This window comes from Ascaphus truei, chromosome 1 (genome assembly GCF_040206685.1).
Source record: "Ascaphus truei isolate aAscTru1 chromosome 1, aAscTru1.hap1, whole genome shotgun sequence".
In the NCBI taxonomy this organism is placed as follows: Eukaryota; Metazoa; Chordata; class Amphibia; order Anura; family Ascaphidae; genus Ascaphus; species Ascaphus truei.
This window is the reverse complement of record NC_134483.1, coordinates 458717708-458738798: the sequence shown is the minus strand read 5'-3', so window position 1 is coordinate 458738798 and position 21091 is coordinate 458717708. Positions and strand designations below refer to the sequence as shown.

Sequence of the window (21091 nt, the reverse complement as noted above, 5' to 3'; positions counted from 1 at the left end):
ATAATTTTTCATTGTTATCTTTGCTTTGATGAGTCTCTCAGCCTCTCCCCCTCTTCCCCTCTCCCTCTCTCCCTCTCTCCCCCTTTCCCCCACAATCTATCCTTAACGCTGCTGCCAGAATAACTCTACTCTTTCCTAAATCTGTCTCAGCGTCTCCCCTGCTGAAATCCCTCTCCTGGCTTCCTATCAAATCCCACATCTCGCACTCAATTCTCCTCCTCACTTTTAAAGCTTTATACTCTTCTGCCCCTCCTTACATCTCAGCCATAATTTCTCGTTATGCACCATCCCGACTCTTGCGTTCTGCTCAAGGATGTCTTCTCTCTACCCCCTTTGTATCTAAAGCCTCTCCCGCCTTTAATCTTTCTCACTGGCTGCCCCTCACCTCTGGAATGCCCTTCCCCTCAATACCCGACTAGCAAACTCTCTATCCACCTTTAAGACCCACCTTAAGACACACTTGCTTAAAGAAGCATATGAGTAGCACCGTGGCTAATACTATACACATGATACATAAAGCTTGGCCCACTGCAGACACACCAGAATGCCCTCCTACTGTATCTGTATGTTCCTCCTACCAATTAGATTGTAAGCTCTTCGGAGCAGGGACGCCTCTTCCAAAATGTTACTTCTATGTCTGAAGCACTTATTCCCATGACCTGTTATTTGTATTATTTGTTATTTATCTCCCTGTGTCTGCAAAAATGCCTCTGTAAAGCGCTACATAAAAACTAACAGCACTATACAAGAACAAATAATAATAATAATTATTATTATTATATAACCCCATGCTATTACATGGGACTTAGGTCTGGAGCAGGCTTATGATACTTACCTTGCAGGGGCAGAGGCATCCACACAATCTATACATTATGTCATATTTACATTTGTATATGAATTATATAGAAATAGCCATGTTCATCCAGTTGTGATAGTGTAGAGTAAATGAGTACTTCCGTATTAGGTAAAATCTTTTTTTATTTGGAGAAAAGAGGGGTAGGCATCCGGAGCAACAACAAGGTATGGCAAAAGAATGATGAATCCGGTACTGGTCAGAAAGGCTTTATTGTACACATAACTTGACAGACAAGTCCATGTACTCCCTCCTATGCATTTCACACAGGGCGCTTTGTCAAGGACTCTGTGGCGTGAAACGCATAGGAGAGAGTACATGGACTTGTCTGCCAAGTTATGTGTACAATAAAGCCTATCTGACCAGTACCAGATTCATCTTTTTTTGCCATACCTTGTTGCTGTTCTGGATGCTTCCCCTCTTTTCTCCTTTGCCGATTGAGATCCAGAAGCGCGCTGCCGAAGGTGTGTGGGAACTACCTCACTGTTACAGGACTGCTTGCTTACAGCTGCCAGAAACCAACAGGACTGGCAGAACTGATCAGCCACTGTATACAACACTAATGAGCGGCGTGACCAGCGACAGAGGTAAGGAAAGAAATACATGGGGGAGTGTGAGGATGTGAGGGCAAAGTGCTGTGTGTGAGGGGGTGTGCTTGCAAGGCTGCTGACATGGGACCCTGGTGGAATCAATATTTTTATTTATTTATGGAACCTTTGCAATAGTATTCGGGGTAGGGGGAGGCTCAAAGAATATAGTTACACCACTGGACTTTTCTGTGAACAAAATAATATACAGTACTGTATGTCTATTGACTATTAAAACATGATTTCAATTGCAAAAGTAAAATGTTTAAAAACTATGTAAACAGCAACAATAATGTCTGGGTTTTAGACACACATCTCAGGGAGTTATTAATTATGCTGCAATAGTTCCAACTGGGCACGATTTCACATAATTCAATAGAATAACCCCATGGCCTCTAGATACCCGTTTCCATGGCAGAAAAAGAACAGCAGAATATTTTGACCGGTATAGTAGTTTACAGCAGTGCTCTACATGTACGAACATGCATTGCATAATTTGGGTGAATTTTTAAACAAATGAAAGTGAAGGTGAAAAAAATGCCTCACTTTTTTTCATTATTAGCAAAACAGAGCACACACTATGTTTTTAACCGTTTAAAATGTAATTTCCCAGAATCCCTAGTAGCAGTGGAAGCACTGTATGCTAAGAGATAATGGGGAATAGCAGGGTTGCAGACCTGTCAGAGACATGTAAATGTTCTCACACGTGATATTTTTATTTGCTGTACGGTGGAGGCTTTTTGTCACTTTTTTACCCACCGTAACTTACTGTATTTAATGTGTGGTTGAGACCAGTCCCAGCTTCACATTGCAAAGCCAGTATAACCAGCCTCACACTTGAGGAGACACAAAAGGTCGAAACAGTCTTTAACCCAGGATGTGCTGAAAAGCCGTTTAATATGGCAGGCATACACTTATCGGGACATGTCAAAATGGATTTGAAGCAAAAGGTGACATGTTGTGCTCATTAACATGTCATTACCCAAAAGCCCTGGCTGTAGTGGAAGCATTCAATGCTAAGAGATAATGGGGAAAGGCAAGTTTGCAGACCCGTCTGAGACATCTGAATGTGCTCTATACAGATATTTTTATTTGCTGTAAATATTTGACGTAATATCAAGATACTGACACATTCTTGAGTTGCGCTAAGAGTGCATAGCAAAACCCAATAAGATCACAACAAAAATCCCCAAATTTGGGTGAAAATCATGTTGTTTTGCATCGGAATTTCGATTTAGCCGCCCTTTTGCGAACTTCACAACTTGCCCATTATCTCCAAAGGTGGCCATGATTACCCCATTCAGGGTCCTGGGTTATTACCCCATTCAGGGTCCTGGGTTATTACCCCATTCAGGGTCCTGGGTTATTACCCCATTCAGGGACCTGGGTTAGGTTTCTGCCCATCTCATATACCTAGAAACAACCTCAATTATTTGTGAAATACGCAATGGAAGATATAGGATATGTAAAATATGAAGACAAAACTTGCCTGGGGACTGAGCGTTGTCATCTGACATCTTGAGGCTGCAGTTGGCTCCCCCGAACGGATGACGACAAGCGCACACAAATGTCTTTCGGTCATTGATGCAGGTTCCACCATTGTGACAGGGGGAGCTACTGCAGCTGGCATATTCCTCTGTTTCAGAAGATATAATGCTTTATTAGTATGTATTATCCAGGGAAGAGTAAATTAGGTTTGGCCTTATTCATTTCCAGCCTACAGTAAGTACAAGGCTCAGGTAACATTAAGGGGCATATTTTAGTAGCTGCGAGATTGTCCTTGTCAAATCGCATGATTTGATAAGGCAATAAGCAGAGGGGGATAAAACGTGGTCTCTCCATATTCTGTAAGATTTTCCGCTTCCAAAAAGCGTGTCTGTTGAAATCCCACATTTCATGCAAATAAACATACAGTACAAAGTGTGCAATATTAGCCTGGATTTTTATTTAATTTTTATAAACAGAGCTAACATCACAGCCTCATTATATAAACTGGGCATTTTACAATTACTGAAGAGGGTAATAAGCCCTTGAATACATGTTGTTATTTAGAGAAAACACTAGGGTTGGGAGTGATCGCAAAACCACACCAATTGAAACAAAGTAATAAGTGAATATATGGTAATCAAAAAAGTGGGTGCAAACTGTGAACTGGAAAGTGAATCGGAAAAGGGGGGGGGAAGGAGAACACAAATTGGATGTGTCTCCTAAAATAATTCACTATAATGCACTCCTACTTAATATAAAATTTAACATTTAATATATTTACATAAAACATATGTTACCAAACCGTCGTGTATTGTGCATTAAAAATAAATTAAATTAACAGAACCAAGCATCCGTGTCAGTGAATGTGCGTTGGAATAGTCTCAAACAATTAATTGTAGTTGAGATTGCAAGACACAGGACGCTAATAGTCAGGGTATAAACCCCTCTGGGGCGCCTTTGAGAAATTTGTCCCTGAGGAAGCTCCTTTGCTGGAGGGAAACGCGCGTTGGACGCGCAATGTTGTCAGTCTCCTACTTGGAGCTGCTTTTATGTAGTGTTCTGTAGTCTCCTGGCTCTATCTATGTAGACCTTAAATTGGATACTATTACTAACACTCAGTGCGCAAGCATTCCTGCTCTCTATATGATATGTTTATTTGGAGTGTGCTGTATAATGACTCACTGACTAAAATGCTGTGAATAGTGAATTCTTTTAGGAGACACATCCAATTTGTGTTCTCCTTCCCCCCCCCTTTTCCCATGTTGTTATTTACACACACGTACATATACACATACATACACACATACATACACACATACACATACTGTATACATACACACATACACCGGTCAATGGTTGCTAATCATACTCGTGGGCTCTCTCCTGGCTTCCGTTAAAAATAGACCCCTCCCAGGTGTCAGCAGTAGAGCTGGAAGTACAGTGTGCTGTGCCAGGGGAACTATCCAGCACCTGCAATACAGTAGTTCACTGCTAGAGCTGCTGCCCTGAATAGCAGAGGTTATGGGTTCTGATCCTGTTGGACTGCACAGAGAGCACATCTCTTACAGGCGATCGCGCAGTTTTAATTTTTAATAATATAGGATTGAAGCCGGGGGTCTCCGGAGCTGAACCGCATTCATTTCAGGAGACCCCCTGCTTCCTGAGTTACAGTCCCCGGTATGGGGTGCCGGTATCTCCTGTGTGTTTAAATGACACAGTCACATGATGAGGAAGATGTACACTTGCAGGAGATGCCGGCACCCCATATCGGGGTCTGTACATTGGGAAGCAGGGCGTCCCCGGACCTGAAATTAATGTGGTTCAGCTCCGGAGACCCCCTGCTTCAATACTGTGCTATTAAAATTAAAACACATTCATTATTTATGTTCCTGCTATTTAACCCCTTCATTACCTTAGTGGTTAGCCACTAGGGTAATGAAGCGGGTTGTAATTAATTTTTTATTACCTAGGATTGAATGCGCGGGTCTCTGAAGCTGTAAATCGGGATTCCGATCTCGCCACGCTTCAGCGAGAAAAACAACTCCAGTTTGCCAGCAGATGCGAGTTTGGGCATTTTGGGGCTACCGCAAGGCGTTGTTATAGCAACAGTGCTAGCACTTGTTATAAAGCCGTTTTCAAGCGATTTTGCCATGTTATCGAAGCTTTGTGAATAGCTACACATGCAAAATCACTTGAAAAGTGCACTTATGGGTTAAGGCACTTATCGGAGTTTAGTGAATAGACTCCTTAATATCTCTACAGGTGGCACAAAGTGTCTCCCCTTAACTAAATGTTACTGATAACTACACTTAATAATTGTTCTTGAAGCTTACCTTGATCTGCAATGTCTGTGTTTCTCTGGCTGCGGCCAACAAGAGATGCAGTGGCATTGGCAGATGTCTTTTTTGGTGCAAGTGGTTTCTTCACAGGTGCTTTCGTCTGCTTTTGAAGTTTTGCAAAGTTACTTCTAACATCAAATAGGACTTTGTCTACATATGAAGTGACATTGGATAAAATACTGTCTGTTTTTACTTCAATTAAAGATGTTATCAACTCTTCAAAACCTTTCTGCATACCAGTAATATTTGGCTGAACTGATTTAATTAACCGAGGTACACTGGCATTTACTTCTTTAATGTTGATAAATACAGTTTGACATAAGCCCTTTGCCTCATAAGCTGTTTTGTTCAACTGAGGCATGCTTGTTGATAACCGTATTGATTTGATCTCAAGTGCTTTAATTCTGGAATTAAATTCCTGCGGCCCCTTTTCTTTTGTGAGCACTTCATCCTTTCTTGTCTTTGGTGTCGGGATAGGATTTGCCATAATCAGTGTCACTTGAGATTCAATGCTCTGCAACCGTGTCTGGCAGCTTTTCACATCCCTGTCAGCAATCTGCAGCCTTTCCTCCATTTGAGTCATGTTCATGTGATTTTGATCTAATTTGGATATTATTTCATTTACCTTTTGAGAAAGTTTAACAAAAGAAGAGGATACGCCTAGATCAGCATTATCATTTGAATTATTGGAGATTTTCTGTTTATATCTAGCGCCACTCACCAGGTTCTGTAAGGTCTCATTCATGTGTCTGAACAGTGGGATGAAAACCAGTAAACTCTCCAACTTTTCAGCAGTGTCATTGTTAACCTGGGATTCATTTTCCACAGGACTCATGGCTGATTTCAGCATGTAGTTATCGTGAATAAAATCAACAGCATTGTTTAGGATATCCATAGTGTTATTAAGGCCATCCTCAACTTCCATAAGACATTCCTTAATGCGACTTTCAAACACCTGCTCGTGGCTTTGAGCATTGCCCTGAAGTTCCTCCTGACCTTCTGTAAGCTTTTGGACCCTGGAACTAAGGTTATTAATAACAGCGGTAAGGTTTTCAAGGTGCCTGTTAACTTCACCTAGTTCGCTTTGGTGCTCATATTCAATTGTCATGCTAAAAGGAGCTCCCTTCTCTATTAAAGGTTGCAGTATTTCCATATCATAACATAAATCACTTATTTGCTCATTCATTTTATCAATCTTGTCATCCAGGGGAAGCACAACGTCAGACATAGTTTTGTTTAAGACGTGCACATTCTCTTCAGTGCCCTTTAACTGCTTCTGAAAATCATCTTTACAGGATGAAAACCCATCTTCACATGCTCTTTCAATGGACTGTCTCTGAAGATCTAAAGTTATCGTGAGGTTATTGATTTTACTATCTTGTGCATTGATATCATCATACAGTTGCAGCATCATAATGCTCTGTTTCTTTATTCTTTCTTGCAGAGAAACAAGATATTCAGTAACGTTATCATCCACAGGATTATTTAATTGAGAGCCTGGCTGTCCCTCAGCATGTTGATCAGGCAAAAGTTGTTCATGAATCTCCTTCATTTTGGACAGAGTATTATTTAGAGATTCAAAGTAGACGCTGCTTCTTGAACGTTCATGTTCGACGTCTTTTTCTAAAGCTTTCTGCTTTTCCTCCATCTCTTTGAAAGATGTGGTGCAAACAAAAGCAGTATCTTTTAAGTGCTCCACACGGTTCTTGAGCTCTAATATATCGTCCATTGTTGGCTTGTTGGCTTGTTCCAGGGTACACTTTTGATTGGTAGATACCATTGTGTCATTTAGATGTTTCACTACCTCTTTGGTGCTTTCCAGTTCAATAGAAATACCAGACATGGTTTTAAACAGTTGGGCTATAGTTTCTTGCATGTCAGTTTGGAACACAGTGAATTGTTCCTTAACAATATCCTTGATTAGTTCTGTGATACTTTTTGCCTTTATATCTGAAAAAAAAATAAGCTTTGTAAACTATGGAGCATGTACAATAACAAAATCACTTGGGTACTAATAATTGAATATCAATAAATCATACCTTCGCAGCTTTATATTACACCGTGCTTACTTTAACAGAGGTAATTTCTGTGTACCGTTCTCTCTTTGATATGAAAGCCACCCTGATATTAATCACAACTATTCATCGAAGAGAAAACATATATTTTATTACTAATTACTTAATGGATGTTAGACAGAAATATGTCTTGGACAATTCTTATTGTAGTATTAAATACATACTGTAAAAAAATGTTTTCTTTAATCTAGCCTGAACATGCACAGTTCGGAGTGATCTGTACTGTGGCTCATTGTAACTGTGCCCAAGGTGAAAATGGAGGCAATATCACAAGAGGCAGCAATCTTATTATATTTCCTCCCTTTAGTGTGTGTACTTCCTTTCTTGTCAGCATTTGGCAGCAAGGGTGAAGGGGCAAGGATGGAGGTTTAATCAAACTAGAAAGGAGAAAATGGGGAAGCGGGCAGGGAGTCTGAGCTGGAGGGTTAAATATATATATAAAATGGGGAAAATGTATAGGAAATAATATATAATAATAATAAATATAAATAAACAAATAAATATAAATATATATAAAATAAATACAAATGAATTTATTAAATGAATTTTCAGAAGTAGCAGTTGTTATTTTTCTAGTGGGGGGAGGACACAAAGCGCAAAAAACTTCCTCTCCAAGGTGGAAATAGCACAAGGAATCTCAAATGGGCAGCATACGTAAAGAAAAAGAAAAAAGAAAAATAGTGCAACACAATTTAATTATAAAATACAGTCGAGGAAGGAGGCTCCAACACACTCACATGCTCCCGAATATATAAAAGCAGTTTAACCACTCTAGGTTCAGACGCTGTATGGTGGACTCCAATCAGCTGTTACACGTCCTCTGCTTCCGCACTCAATCGGCGTGTGACGTCACGGACCGGCTCCCTCAGCTATCCAGCTGTGGGGGGAGGATCATCTTGCCCCGTGGTAGTCAAAACCCTGTGCGCTCAGACCTTGTTGAATCAGTCAGTTCTTTCTGTGGACTCTCTGCTGTGACATCAGCTGTTTCGCTGCTGCGCCCTCCCGCTTGGATACATCTGCGTTGCGCTGACTATCAAGGGGCCAGATGATCCTCCCCCCACTGCTGGATAGCTGAGGGAGCCGGTCCGTGACGTCACACGCCGATTGAGTGCGGAAGCAGAGGACGTGTAACAGCTGATTGGAGTCCACCATACTGCGTCTGAACCTAGAGTGGTTAAACTGCTTTTATATATTCGGGAGCATGTGAGTGTGTTGGAGCCTCCTTGCTCGACTGTATTTTATAATTAAATTGTGTTGCACTATTTTTCTTTTTTCTTTACATATGCTGCCCATTTGAGATTCCTTGTGCTATTTCCACCTTGGAGAGGAAGTTTTTTGCGCTTTGTGTCCTCCCCCCAGAAGTTACTTTGAGTGATTGCGAAATCTCTCACACCAGCTGCATCTCCTCTTGGTGATATTTATTTGTTTCTGTTTATATATATATATATGTATATTTAAGGTTTGCGCTCACTTTCCTTGCACTGTTATTTTTCTAGTTAAGGCGTCAGTGTTGCACAAATAACATGATAAATGATTAGTTTGTTATCAAAATGGCGTGTGCATTACCGCTTGTTCCAATGATACTACGCCAAATTGTGAGTAAAATATTGCACCAGCATTGACACCAGACGTCAGGTGAATGGGTGCAATAATGTCTGCTACATCTGTCCAGATATGCTCAATGCAGTATATACAGTATTATATCATTTTACTACCAATTTAAGGGCCCTTACCTTTATGGAAGCTATGCTACGTAGCGAACACATTGGAATTTTGGATTAATAAATTACTTGGTATGAAATCTGTGGTGCTGTACCTCTTATATTCCTTCAGCATCTTGATATTGGAGCCTTACAGTGAAGCCCTATTGAAGTAGTGAGCACCGGTAATTGAAGAATATACCTTGGTTGTAAGAAGAGTGCCTGGGGAATTCTTCAATTATACTGTCTCTGGTGTACACACTTAAAATGTAGTGATACTTTGTGGCTCACTTTATTTTTGTGCCCAGGCTAATAGTATTTTATCCGATCCTGTATGTATATATATATATATATATATACATCTTACTGAGTAGGTGTAGCTGTTTCGTTAACATCATTTATCTTATACTGTATCAAGCTAAACTTAGCCAATGCATTGTCTATTATTGTTACATAAAACATTACTAAGCACAGTGTTTTGCAAGGTATGTACGTCAATGGGTATTCCACTAGAATAGACTCTCCCTCCCCCATCCAAACGAATGTCTATTGCCTTCATTAGGATTTTTTCTTTGTTAAATCTGGTTAATTTTTTGCCCAGATTTTCAGCTCGGAGACCTCTTAAATTGGTAGAAAGGGTATATAATATATATTTAGCATATCGGCACATCTGGCTGTATCTGTGGGCAAAGTACATGCTTTAAATGGAATTTACATTGTAAAATATTACACTTTTTCTTTTTAAAGTATTAGTAGACAAACACCAGCATATACAGCTACAGATGCAGCGGCCGTTACTGAAACACTTCACGTTGTGTATACCTCGGAATACCCAAGTCATGGCGCGGGATTTCTTCCAACCTTCCCGCCTTAAGACGCGAGTGCAGACAAGTGGATAAAATGGCATTTTAGTGTTCTGGTTTTTAAACACCTGACATTGACACAGTAGCACTGTACTATACACATTACAATTCATTCATTTCATTGCATTTAATTGCACACAATCCATGAAATTCAAACAAAGCAACCGCGGTAAACGCGTGTGCCTGGGGCGATTGGCCGCTTCATGCCACATGGAGTACAGCACCGCGCACAAAACGGCTCTGTCATATGTTCGAATAACGGCCGCTGCATCTGTACAGTATGTGTTTATAACCAACAAAATGCAGCTGTAAAACACGATCATTTCTTAACTATAACTAACAGGTTGCAAGAACCCCTCACTTTTTACCTTTCAGGAACGATTGGATGCCTTTTCCTTGATCTTCATTGATTTTCTCCTCTAGAGAGTACATTGTCTTGTACACATCAGCCATGCTTGAGGAGATGTTCTCCACCTTCCTCTGCTGGAGAGTCAGCTTGATCTCCTGGCTGTATATCTGATCACTCAGCTTTTGGTGCAGTGCTTCATATCATGTCGTATAACATAAAAATTAAAACAAGGAAACAATATAAGTTAGTGACATATCGAGGCAAAGGTGGAGCAAAATTCAGCAAATTGCATTATTTTCAGTTGGTGTCTCTTGTCATCGGTGCATCAAGGCCTTTGCTCTATGCAGGTCGGCTTGTAATTTGTGGAATGGCAATAGGAGGAGTTAGGGAGGAGTTATATGACTCAGATTGTAATGAGATGTATACAATTCTTTGTCTCTGTGTATCGTTTTTTGTACAATGTCAAGAAAATCCTGCCAAGACTAAATTGGCGAAAAACTTCTGACTAACAATTTACTTAATGTACAGAAAACTGTAACACTGGCACAAAATGGAGCAATGCGTTTAATCAAATGCTTGAACAAACTACTTTTAAATTATTCTTGCATTAAGGTTGTCTGGAAATGTGTACTGTACTTTACATCAATTTGTTTAACATTTTAGTTTATGTCCCCATACAGTAACAAGCAAGTTGTTATACTGTATGGGCCCAATAAAAAGGAATAATCTAAGAACCAACAAGGTATGTCACGTTCTCTTGACATTTTGACATCTACAACTCCATGGAGGCTCTGAGGGTTAATAAATGAGGTCTCGTGGCTTCAAAACTCAGGTAAAAACAAAGCACCAGATTTATCAAAGAAATGCCCGATTCACTAATGGGCGCTAAGCTGTAGCATGCATTAAATGGAAAGTGGAGCACCATTTAATGAACATTGGGGAAAGAATCTCATTGATTTCAATGAGGAACATTTTTTTTAATACATTTAGTGTAGTCCCCACCCCCCCCCCCCCCACCTCTGCCCCCAATTCAGCAGCATGGAGTTCAGATCTTGTTAAATGACATCTGTGTCAAGCTAATAAACTTTATTTTGAGGTGATATTAAAGCAGAGACATTTTATATAGGCTGAAGGAGTTTGAAGCAGGGGGGACTGGTTCAAATTCCATTGTCTGCTCCTTATGACCTTTAGGCAAGTCACCTTATCTCCCTGTGCACCAAAAATATAGATTGTAAGCTCTATGGGGCAGGGGCTGTAAAATCATATGTACAATCCTGCTTACCGCACACTATACTGTAATTGTGAGGCACTTTGAGTCCCATTGGGAGAAAAGTGTTATATAAAATAAAGTTATTATATACTTGAATCATTTAATGTAAATTTACTTTTAATTTGTTGACTTTTATCATTGAGTGTTATTAGGTAGGGTTAAATGGAGCAACAAAAAAATAAGGAGGAGTCAAGTGAGAAATTATAATAGTGAAATATATTATGTTCTGTATCTGGATCCATTATTTAAAGCAGCAAACGGGCTCACTTTAAAAAAAAAAATATATATATTTTTTTTCATTACAGATTTGAAGCAGGGGACCTCCAGAGCTGAACAGTGATAATTTCAGCTCCAGGGACCCCCTGCTTCCCGAGATACGTACCTCCGCAGGGGGTGCCGGTATGTCTGCATGCTGATAAACTGTGTGCCTAGCATAATGGTGGTTTAAATGTCACGCGGGCCAATAGGACGCCATGATGTCATCTGGTGCGGCATTCCTATTGGCCGACATGACCTGGACCTCCACAGAGATACCGCCTCCCCCTATGGAGGTAAATATTTCTGGGAGCAGGGTGTCGCCGGAGCTGAAATTAACACAGGCCAGCTCCGGAAACCCTCTGCTTCAAACCTGTAATAAAAAAATAAATATATATGTAGCCCTGGGTCCCAACAGGTCCTGGAGACCCCCCTCCCTTGGAGCAGCCCGATCGCGGGTGCCGCCGGAGCCAGCGACGGACCCGACGGCTGTTTCCAAGGGTGGGGGCCGAAGCAGGGAGTAGTGCTCTGCCTCCGCGGGCGGGCCGGTTGCCAGGGACGCGTTCGGGCCGTCGCTAGGGCCGCGGTCGCGTCTCTAAGGACCCGGCGGCTCGGGAAGCAGGGAGCCGCCATTGCGATGCATGTTGCGCATGCGCAAGGACCCGAGAGAAGTCGCGCGAGAGCAGGGAAAGCCCAGGGGAGGTTAGGGCAGCCAGAGAAAGCTTGCGCAAGCGCAGTGCAGGGTAGGAAAAGCCCGCGAAGCCCTAGCCTACCAGGGAAGGCTCTGAGCTGGGACTACAGATCCCAAGAGCCTTTGCGCGCCCCACGTGATGCCAGGGAGCCAATAGGGCTTAAGCTGTCCCTGCAAAAGAGATACATTTCACGCGCTTGCACCACGTTAGGTGTTAGTCAGAGACCGGAGCAGCCCAGAGAAGGAGGTAGGGTACCGGAGTCCAGGACTCACTGTACTAGGCCAGCACCCCCAGGGTCTGAGGTAGCTAGTTACTCCAAGAGAGAGAGTGTTGCCAGGGACTGCTCTAGAGAGAGGGACCCTGTCACTCAGGATAGTCAGTTGGAGCAGGGGAGCTGTGAGGGAAGGAAGGGTGCGGGGAGCGAGTGCATCTCCTGCGGCCCAATAGGTACCCACACCCCAGGTAGGCCCCAACTCCCCACTAGGGTAGTGGGTAATTGCTGAGGGAGGCCCAAGATAGGGACGCTGCCCTTAGTGTTAGAGTGCTGCCTTGTCAGAGTCACGGCTGTCAGTGCTGTGAGGTCTGACAGGCAGGCACCTTGTTGCGCAGCACGTTGGCTGCCAGCACCCAGTGAGCTACAGCTTGCTGCTGTAGGCGCTGGGACTCGGTAGGTAGTAGTTAGGTTGAGGGGACTTGGTTAGTTAGGGGAGTGGGACAGGTCATTAACCCCCTGTAGGCCCCTAGGAGTTTCCCCAAAGCCACTACAGGTTGCTGTGCTATAGGGACGGCCTATAGTATAGTGCGTGCCACTTAGATAGATAGGGACACAGCGGCTGCTGCTGTTCCTGTGAAGCGGTCCGGACCCACGTTGGGGTCCGCAGAGACTATTCCAGAGTGGGACCGCCCTGGTGGTCCACGCGTGCCTGGAGTTCGGTTGGAGGATCAGAAGGAGTCATCGCCCGACTGACCCTTTGTGAAGCATTGCTGACCCGAGCACCGGAGTGCTCGGCAGGTATCTACAGTCATAAAGTGCACCACCGGGCCCTTAGCTTAAATAGTGACTGCGCAGTCACCCATTGACTCTCTGCAAGAGTGCGGGACATTGGGTGGGGTTCTTTGGACACTGGGTGGGATCACCTGGTGTTGGGGAATCGTCCTGCGAGACGTCACGGTTAGTGTCTCCTCGAGAGAGGGACACAGGTTATATTATGGTATTGCCGTGATATGTTATCTTGCATGATAGTAAAGTCCTTAGTTATATTACTTCAAGTCTATGTGATTATTGTGATTGTCCTGCGAGGTACCACTCCCCCTTTGGTGGGTCAATCGCAGGTCATCCATCGCAGGTGGAGGCGCTGCACCGAATGTAAGTGGTTGTCCATAGTATAATTGCCCCAGGTTCCCCGTGGCGGAAGCTCAGCCCTCCTGCGAGCCAACAGGTATAGCACCAAATACCGAGTAACACTATATGTTCCTGCACCCACACAGTATAATCTGCGATTGGGGGGGGGGAAAACCCATTACCTATATCTTTTTTTTTTTTTTTTAGAAATTAAATTTGCCATTGGTAGCCAATGAAAGCAGTCAATCCTGGCTTAAATGAATTTTCTGAGAGAAATAATTGTTTATTGCAAAATAATGTTTGTATATATTTTCAATGTATTTTTGTGCAATGTGGACAACATGTTCACACAGTAAATGAAATCTTATCTGACTGAACAGTGCTTTGTCAAAATCTGTTTGAGTTCCCATGGTCATTGTTTCATATGTTGTTACTGCATAAAGTATATTTGTTGGAGGTAAATCAAATTCTACGCAAACATAGGGGATCATTTCTATTGATTTGAATGCCAGTTATCACTGATTGAGCTCTCATGCTTAATGAATCCCTCCAAAATATTAACTGCACTTTGAGAAACTGATAAAAACATGCTATCACCAAAGTTCCTGAAGAACTGAAAGGTTTGATATATGTGCCACTGTATAACTCACAACTTAACATGGATTTAGAAGGAAAGGGGAAAATAAAATAAGAGAAACACAATTGTGATAAATTGCTTTCACTTTACTTTTTATCCTAATCAAATACATCCATGTATAATTCGCCAGGCACTGTATCAATTTGTAGGAATATCATTTTTTTTGTAGAGCCTCTGAAATGCTGGTATTGGGGTTTTCCAAAACTTCTTTTATGCTGGCGCGTGACTAGTAATTTTATTTTAATCACACACCTACTGCACATGGGTTTTTACTATACTGTATGTATATATTATATATATATATATATATATATATATATATATATATATATATAAATATATATATAGCCATGCATAATAATGGTATATTACTTTCCTCTCTGTTGGCAGTAAGTCCTGGTAAGTACAGGTATGCCAGCAGTAGTTATGGAGGTTTTCCCTCACACCATGGTGAGGTGCCCTATGTATGGAGGGGAGTGGCTGTATGCTCTGAGTCCCTGCATAGTGACATCAGGGATGCGCCTGCCTCCTGAAGTATATAAGGCACAACACAGTTAGCGACAGTGTTCTAGCAGCTGTGGAAAGTTGTTGGGAAGTTGTATTTTCCTGCATAAGGGATTGTAGGAACACTTTGTGACCCTAGTGAAGTAACTAGCGGTCCAGGTTGACCAATCGGCCTGTCTAAGCCACTCTGTGTCCAGGGACCTGGCACAGAGAGGATCTTCCTAGGAGAAGAGGGAATCCCACTTCAATTCGGGAGGGCGTACCTGGCGAAGGGACAGCACGGAGAGATGTCTGCTACATCACCGTCTACAATAAAGATGACCTTGTTAACGATACCCCCACTGTGTGAGTGTGAAATTACTCAGCAGTGGATGGCACCACCAAGAAGAAGTTCCTCACCAGGACCATCTCCCTGCGGAAGCACAGATCCTGATGAGGTGGAGGCGCTGCACATGATGTAAGTTGAACTCGCACCCACTACCTCAGCTACCTGTCCTGCTGGAAATCCCCTACTAACATCAAGCGGGAGACTCAGGAGTCCTGTTGCCTACAGGTGCACCACCAAACACAGACATGTAATGGGGGTTGGTTGTTAGAGTACCCGGGCCAATGTGCGATTGGGGGGGGGGAAACCCATTATAATTGGAGGCACTGCTGAGATATATTAAACAGGACAGGCTTTTGCTAGGCACACTAGGAAACAGGGAAAGTGTATGCTGCCACTTTGTGCTGCGTTTTGATGGAACCGCAGGGATAACCTGGGAACCTGAGAGGAGATAGTGGGTCTGGAGAGGGGCTATAGCTGTCCGATTCACCTTGAGGTAGCGCTAGGGGTAGGACACCTGAAGGGATAGCCTGTTAACTAGGTCAGGACTCCTGGAGAGGGTCTGCACTAGGCTGACCAAGAGAGGTAGATGCCCAAGTACTGCATGGAAGCCCCAGAGTACTCTAGCCATTCCAGATCACTTACCGAAGGGAGCACAGACTGGGAGGAAGGAGATACAGCAGACACTGAGAGAGTGAGCCTAGCCTGAGGTTGTGCAAACACGAGTTAGACCTATGTTAGGTACACAAGGTGGTGCACAAGGCATGTTTATTGTACTGATGTGGTAGCTGCCCCGCAGAGCGGAGCTCCATGTACAATAATCCAGTATACAGTGAGCAAGAAGCGACCATCAGAATGGAGGATCTGTAAAGAGCAGAAGGTCCAGGATGCCGGAATGAGGACGGAGAACAGATTACAGAAGAGACTTTTGTGAGTTTGTTATGGAATGGCGTGAAAGCTGTGGCTGCGCCGTGTTTGTCATGCCTATGTTCTCGGGAAGATACCCCCGAGAATAGTGAGGACGACAGCCTTGCGAGATGGGAGGAACGAAATGGACTTTGTTACACACCAATAAAAAAACAGCCAGACGCTACCTCAAATATGAATAAGGACAGTACTTACCAAAATGGCGGTTCCCGTGTTCCCGGGACACCGCGTGGGCCAGCTGCAGAAAGTCTTGCAACTTTGCAGTTTGCTAATTGTTGGCCAGGATTGGCGGCAACGAGGAAACTCCACCCAGTTGGGGAGTTTGGCGCGAAAGCTGGAGCCGCGCCCTCATGGACTATGACTCACTCTGCCCCTGTGCTGGGTCAGCCTACAAAGCGGCGAGACATCCCCCTAGTTTCAACCAGGGGGAGTGGTCTGCAGTTCCACCGGATGCCAATGGAGGAAGTGGGGGGAAGGATTGCTCAACTATCCCCTGCACTTCAGTTGCGAAGAGCCATTGATCAATACAGACCGCTAGGACGAGTGCTTCCATTGGCTGAGCAAGCGGAGAAAGTGGAACAGAGTCCCTTGATATCGACCCACCCCTATTCGGCTCCAGGAGGCTTCCTGATTATCCGAGTAGAGGGTGTGGAGACAGTGGTCTGTCTCTGCCTGCAGTGCAGACTGCCGGGCGGAGCCGTGGGCAGTGAGGCTCGATGCCCTCATTGTGGACTGCAATATATGTGGCCTATGACAACATTTGTGCCGGTACAAGCCATGGGGATGAAAGATCCTACCCCGATGTCGGCAGCGGAGCTTCCGGGTGCACTGTGGAGTGCGAGTGCCGGTCCCGCGGAGCCGGAATCAAGCCGAGTTCTTAAGGCCGAGAAAACCAGCCATCGGAGAGGTGACCGGAAAGGAGCCCATCGACGGTCCCCTACTGGAATACCCCGCCCGAACTGTAAATTAGAGTCCTCGGACGAGGAGTGTGCAAGACTGGCAGAGGCACAGGACTTGTTGGCGGAGTACCATACTAGTGGTATTCCGTGGCGAGATGCTATCCCTCGTGGTGTGGAGACACGGAGTCGAGTGTCTCCAGTACCGCGCCAACCCGAGCGCCGGAGTCCCACTGCCGTGGTGACTAGCGGGTCGGAAGGAGGTCGATCCACCCTTACCCTGCGGAGCAGTAGGTTAACTCTGTGCTCGCCGCAGATCCCGGGGGTGGAGGTGAACTAAGACCGGATCCAGGGTCAGGCTGGACCGCGCAGCAGAAGGGCGTTGCCGGATGTCCTCGTGGAGGAAGAGGTCTCGATTGGGACCCAACCCAAGATGGCTTTGCAGCACGTGCGTGTCCAAAGGCAGTTCCGGACGACCAGAGCGGTGTCGAGTGGGAGGCGATCGCGCCTCTACGGTCGAGCAGTGGGAGTCGATCCCCTACGGACAGTCGGAGTGGGCGCTCGAACCAAAGAGCGAGAGGCTCAGCTGCCGAAGGAAAGAACGGACTTTGTGGCGGACGTGAGTCAGGTATTGCGGAGGAGCAGGTCGTGACCCTGCCGTCCGGCCCCGTCCCCCGACCCCGTCCATCCCCAAAGTTAGCCCCAAGGCCCTAGTTCAACCCCCTGTCCCTGTCACCTGTTCCTTCGTGTCTAGAGAGGACTGGAGAGGTTCAGAGTGTCCATCGGGGCACTTTGAGAACCTGTGTGATCACACGAGCAGGGAACCGCATCACCTCTTAAGGATTTTAGTTCAATGTGTTAACTGTCTTTTACAGAACACATTAAAACTCTAGACCCTAAACCTATATGGTTCTAGTATTGAAGGTCACTATTCCTTCAGGTCGTCAGTTTTTAACACCCATTATTTTATAATTGAGATACAATAAAGTTATGTTTTAAATCATTCACTTAACACACAGCGTGAACCTGAGTGCTGTATTTGGGTTCTTTTTCTACTTCCCTCTCTATTGTGCATTTACCCAAAGCACCGTTCATTTATTACTTGTAGCTGAGGCAGTAGCAGGGGCTCCCCTAACAATTTATAGGTGGGTAGATAGTAATAGGGAGATCCCTAATAGATATTCGGGATCTAGTGCTATGTATATAGCTACCTAGAGATATAGGAAAGGAGCCATGGTGAACCCACTCGGAAGAGGTTATGTCTTACTATAGATGTATCAGGGCGTGTAGTATAACGCGCTTTATTGATAAACTTTATGTAGTGTGTGCGTAATCACACTTTGGCATAATATGCGGTAAGTCAAATCTGTAGGATAAAACCCCGTGGGTAATAGTATGGTGATAGCTAATGAAAAAACCTCTCAATCACACTGTCAAGGCAGAGTATCAATTCTATATGTATAACCCCAGAGTGATGAGCTGGCCGGGTCTGAGTTAGTGACCTATGCAGCCCTCACTTCAGGAGATAGGTGCAGGAGGTATAGTAGATACTGAGAGGTATGGTGTGAGATTATTGGCATACGTGGGGCACTGGATAGAGCCACTGTAATACATCAATGTAAAGACGTATTAGAGTGATTCTCAAGGCGGCATGTATTGGCAACGCTAATACCAATATAGACACACACTCACTCCTGTTGGAGAAGTATCATCAGTGTTTATCTATGGCGGCCGTGGCAAGCGGTTCCGTGACCATATGCTGTGGTTAATACAAGCCCCCAGCACACGTTAGTAATTACCCTTTAAATGATAGGATGAAAAAATGCACAAGTAGGTATAGCGTTACATAGCCACCACAGCGTTTCAGGGGTTAAAAAACTCCTTCAGTACCCACAGTGCGAGTGTACAATCTACAGCAATTGTCTATCCTGACAATAATAGTGGCTGGAAAGGTAAACTCACGGCTCGGATTACTGAGGCACTGCAGGGAGGATAGCTGAGAGGCGCCGTATGTGCACATTAGAAATGCCGATACTAACAGCTGATTAGCATGTGGTATCTGCAGGAGGAACGTATTCTGAGGTTAGGTCATGTAGACCTGTATCCACCCCTCCCCCACTCAGTACACATTATGTTAACACCAAATCACAGGAGGAATAGGAACAGGTTTAACTTCTGAACGCATTGTCCCCTATATCAGCGCTGATCATTAGTATATCAGCGCTGATATGCTCGAGGACATGCCTAGCTAATGAGTGGGCTACTAAATGGCCCCTTGGAGCAGAAGGATCCTGCAGTAGGATGATATATGCAAGATCCAGATAATCTATTGCATCGGAGGAAGCTGTTAATTCAATAGCGTGGATCAATATCCATACAGGGCTAGATTCAAAATGAAAAGCTTCCCGCGTGTGCAGGAGGTAGGTGGCCGACGCACACGTTTCACGTGTGAACGCTTCTTCAGGGCACGTAAGCTATCACCATACTATTACCCACGGGGTTTTATCCTACAGGTTTGACTTACCGCATATTATGCCAAAGTGTGTTTACGCACACACTACATAAAGTTTATCAATAAAGCGCGTTATACTACACACCCTGATACATCTATATTAAGACATAACCTCTTCCGAGTGGGTTCACCATGGCTCCTTTCCTATATCTCTAGGTAGCTATATACATAGCACTAGTTCCCGAATATCTATTAGGGATCTCCCTATTACTATCTACCCACCTAGCCATAGCTGGGTTACCAAAGATACAGTCACGTGCTGTTGAATCATACTATTTATTTATTTATTTATTTTTTTTCAACTTCAAATTTTTCTTTATTGGGTTCACAGATTCTTACATTGTATCACAGCCCATTGTATTAAAGCATCCCAATAAAGTTTTTATATCATACATTAGACTATTTGAACTGCCTCAATATGGAACAAGAAGCAAACATTTAGGACAAACAAGACAAACTAGACGATGGACAAGGGAGGGGGGGAGAAGGGGGGAGGGGTTTTCTCCGGGTATGCCTACCGACGTATAGTCTCTTATGAGCTTCTTATCTTTGTAGATATCCCTCATTGTCTCCATCTCGAGTATGCCGAGTTATCCCTATAGACTAGGTGTGTTGGATTGCTACCCTGGGGGCTGTCACCTACCTGTTCGTCGCTATTCGTCGTCTGGACTCTGACCCCCAGAGGAGAACGCGCCTGTACCTATTATAGCAGGATTGCGGTGGCATCCACCCCGGGGATGTCTGTCTGTGTCAGCCAAGGCGACCAGACTTTTAGGAAGTTTGTGCCGGTGTCATTAACCAAACTCGTTAATTGTTCCATCCGGCAAACGTGCCAAATCCGATTTCGAATCTTGGGGATAACTGGAATTACTGGTTGCTTCCATAATGCTGCGATCTCGCATCTAGTGGCTATTGCAAAATGCGCGATTAATTTGTGCGTCGCATTTGGCATACCCTGGACCCGCCTGCCCAGTAGGAACAACCACGGGTCCAGGGGGATCTCCCAACCGAGAATCCGCTGTAACCAATCTCTAATCTGTTCCCAAATCGGGGCCACTTTTGTGCAGGACCACAGCATGTGTCGCAAGTCAGCCACCTCCCCGCACTGTTTTGGGCAGAGCGGGGAGTAGCCCCTAACAAATTTAGCTAATCTAGATGGGGTGTAGTACCACCGCATCAGGACCTTATACGCGTTCTCCTTTAGTGTGGTACAGATGGAGCTTTTAGCTGCTGCTTGTGTGATCTGCTCCCATTCCTCGTCCTCTAGCGTCTCCCCTAAGTCAGTCTCCCACTGTCGAATGTAGTGTAACCGGGTCTCGCTTGTCATCTTCGGACAGACCACCTCCCTGTACATTCTAGATGTGAGTCCCCTTGTGTCCGTATCTCTGGAACACAGCTGCTCGAAATTAGTACGTGCTGGTCTAATTGGAGTTTTGTTGTAAAAATCTCTGATCTGGAGGTACCTAAAAAATTCTGT

At 44.2% G+C, this 21091-nt stretch overlaps 1 protein-coding gene across 1 annotated transcript in view; it reads right to left on the bottom strand.

Moving 5' to 3' along the window:
• MMRN1 (multimerin 1) overlaps positions 1-21091 on the bottom strand; it is a 119601-nt gene that overhangs the window by 9168 nt on the left and 89342 nt on the right. The window contains exons 5-7 of the mRNA XM_075565873.1: positions 10274-10447; positions 5262-7217; positions 2930-3076 (exon numbers count right to left, since the gene is read on the bottom strand). Of these exons, the coding sequence (XP_075421988.1) occupies positions 2930-3076; positions 5262-7217; positions 10274-10447 (2277 nt within the window). The remainder of the gene's footprint in view (positions 1-2929; positions 3077-5261; positions 7218-10273; positions 10448-21091) is intronic.